General features: G+C 32.7%; 1 protein-coding gene across 1 annotated transcript; it reads right to left on the minus strand.

The window, feature by feature from the left end:
- Positions 1–284: 284 nt before the first annotated feature.
- LOC141516985 (olfactory receptor 4P4-like) lies at positions 285–1,211 on the minus strand. The gene has a single exon (XM_074227930.1). It carries the CDS (start codon positions 1,209–1,211, stop codon positions 285–287), a length of 927 nt encoding a protein of 308 aa, XP_074084031.1.
- Positions 1,212–3,085: the final 1,874 nt, after the last annotated feature.

A 3,085-nucleotide genomic window follows, 5' to 3' on the forward strand; every position in this document is an offset into this window, starting at 1 on the left:
TAATGTTTAAGTAGAACTGAAGGGAAAGGGGACAAAACAATGTTTTAGTGAAAATAATCAATGGAGGTTGGAGACAAAGACCCTTGAAAGCCAAGATAGCTAAAATTTCATTAGAGCTTTGGGAGATCCCTAGAAGAGTCAATAAATGCAATGTTTCATGACAATTTGGAGTGGGGATGGTGAGTACTAATGTATTTTTTTCATGAAAGTTTTTTTGATGCAAATATTTAATTCTTAGCTGGAGGGCTGTTAAAGAAAAAAACTCACATTGAAATTCATCGGCTTTATTTTAATAAGAATGTAGGTTTCCTACACCACACCTTTCTCATTGCATTCTTCATTTCTGCATTTCTCAGTGTGTAGATGAGAGGGTTCAACATAGGTGCAATCACAGTGTAAAACACTGAGAACTCTTTGTCCTTCACGGTATCAGAAGGCAGGATATAGGTGGTGATGCAAGGCACAAAGAACAAAAGGACAACCGTGACATGGGAAGCACAAGTGGAGAGGGCTTTAAGCCGACTTTCAGATGAATGGTTTCTAAGATTATATAATATAATGATGTAAGATGTCACCAAGACCAGAAAGGTTAGCAAGACAACCATTCCAGTATTAGCAATGACTAAAATACTAGGAACATGTGTGTCTGTGCAAGCAAGTTTCAAAAGTGGTTTTGACTCACACATATAGTGATCTATTTGATTAGGCCCACAGAAAGGTAACCTGATCATCATGAAGAGCTGGGCAACAGAGTGCCAAAATGCCACCACCCATGCAGTCAGGATCAGCATGTTGCATCTCTGTCTGTTGACAATTGTCATATAGTGTAAGGGTTTACAGATGGCAACATAGCGATCAAAGGCCATGGACACTAGTATGAAAACCTCCACACCTCCCAGGAAGTGTAAAGTAAAGAGCTGAGTCATGCAGCAATTGTAAGAGATTGTTTTCCTGGAGGAAATTAAGTCACTAAGCATCCTGGGAACTATGGTGGAAGTGAAGCATGGATCAATGACAGACAAATGCCAAAGAAAGTAGTACATGGGTTGCTGCATCAGATGGCTACATGTGATGGTGATGAAGATAATGAAGTTTCCCAGGAAGATTGCTAAATAAAAGGTAGTGAAAAGGAAAAAACACATTGTCTTCATTTCTTTGTTCATGAAAAGTCCCAGGAGAATAAACTCAGTGACATTGTTATGATTATCCATGAATTGAAAGAAGAAATGACTATCCAGTAGTGAAACCTGAAAATACAGGGGACATGATAAAACCTAACTAGCATCAAATGGATCATTCTATGTGAACAAAATCAAATTCCACATCATTATAGCATACTTTTGAATATGATGTCATTTTTAGCATTTTTAAATGAGAGGATCAAAGATAGCCTTAAATTATGTTTCTCATTCAAAGGTTTCTAATATTAATTGTTTGTCCTACAATGCTTTCTTTGCCAAGAAAATGCCCTGATATCTTCAGGTTTGAATTATAGCACAACCAGAAAGGGATGTCAATAGCCACAGAATACAAGGATTGTATTTTGAAATTAAAAGAGGTCCTTTCTTGACTCTAGTCACCATCCAAAATTGATCTTATTACAGTATAATACATATCACATAAATACAATATAATTAAATAATATATTTTATTAAAAAGAAATTGAACCACAAAGAAGCCACATAATTATGACTTTTTAGATGAAAGATTCTATCTATATTTGGTCTTTTTTATAAGGAAAAACTTTAAAAATATCAAAAATTAAGTAGCTATATGAATATTTCAATATTACTCAGAAAGTTGGGATAAACAGAGAGGGGCATATTAAAAACAGTAGATTTAAATGCCATTTCTCACCCCAAATATGTTAATTATTAGATAAATTAAATTTTCCCTGGATTTTAATATATCAAATAATAGCCAAATGAAGAGACTAGCAGATACACATATTATGTGTTGACTAGAACTCATTTGACTAAATATAACATTTCTTCAAATACTTTAAAAATTCTCAGAAAATAATGAAAAGTATGACAAGCATAGCCCAGGTAAAAGATAAAACTATTATTCATAGAGCCCATGTGCCATGTGCCATTTTATTATACATTTGTATCTCAAAATTATTTCCTTCTATAATCAATCAAGACTCCAACCCCAACCATTAAGCAACTGTTAATTTTTAGATACTGTGAAACTCAGCTATTTCATGGAACCCTCCAAAAGACTTTATCAAATTTCAATAATATTTAGAATTTTTTTTCTTTTTATTGAAAGTAAATCTACTGTGGTAGCTAGGTGGAGCAGTGGATAGAGCACCTGTCTTGTAGTCAGGAGTATCTGAGTTCAAGTTTGGCATCAGACACTTAATAATGGCCTAACTTTGTGACCTTGAGCAAGTCACTTAAACTCATTGTCTTAAATAAAAAAAGAAAGCAAATCTACTTTCTTGCAACTAATATCCAGTACTTTCTTGTTCCACCTTAAAAGAAAGATAGTTATTTTTTGTCAAGTAATTCTTTAATTTAACTGAAGATCATGATATATTGTTTGCCTGATTTAATTATAATCCATTAATTTCAATGGAGGCTAATGTCATGATATTAATGCACATTACCATACAGGTTGCCCTCTTCTGATTTTTATATACCTTTTAAGTGTCATTTGCCAAATATAAAATCAAACAACACATATTCAAGATTCCCAAATTCCAATAATATAAGTGTCTATGCAGGCAAATTTTAAGTGATTTTTCAGTGATTTGATAAGGGACACAAAAAGATAACTTCCTTCTTAACTTTCTGTATTTTTTCTCTCCCTGCATTTCTTTTTTGTACTTTTTTTCCTTCCTTTCTTTTTCTAACAATCGAAAACATATATAAAATGCAATTTAACATTATTCCTTTTGAAGAGATAAAGTGTTTTATAGTTAAATGAAATGAGATTAAGGGTATTTATTAGATTTTGCCCTGTATATACATAGTTGTTTGAAAAAGAAGCCAAAGAACAATTCTCATTAAAATTATGGGATTTCTTATAAACACTTTAGGATAAATACATTTCTTTCTCAAATGCAAATGACTGCAAA

This window comes from Macrotis lagotis, chromosome 3, assembly GCF_037893015.1.
Source record: "Macrotis lagotis isolate mMagLag1 chromosome 3, bilby.v1.9.chrom.fasta, whole genome shotgun sequence".
Lineage (NCBI taxonomy): Eukaryota > Metazoa > Chordata > Mammalia > Peramelemorphia > Peramelidae > Macrotis > Macrotis lagotis.

Bases quoted from the DNA above. Each gene is read 5' to 3' on its own strand.
- LOC141516985 (XM_074227930.1), bottom strand. From the start codon at position 1,211: ATGGATAATCATAACAATGTCACTGAGTTTATTCTCCTGGGACTTTTC.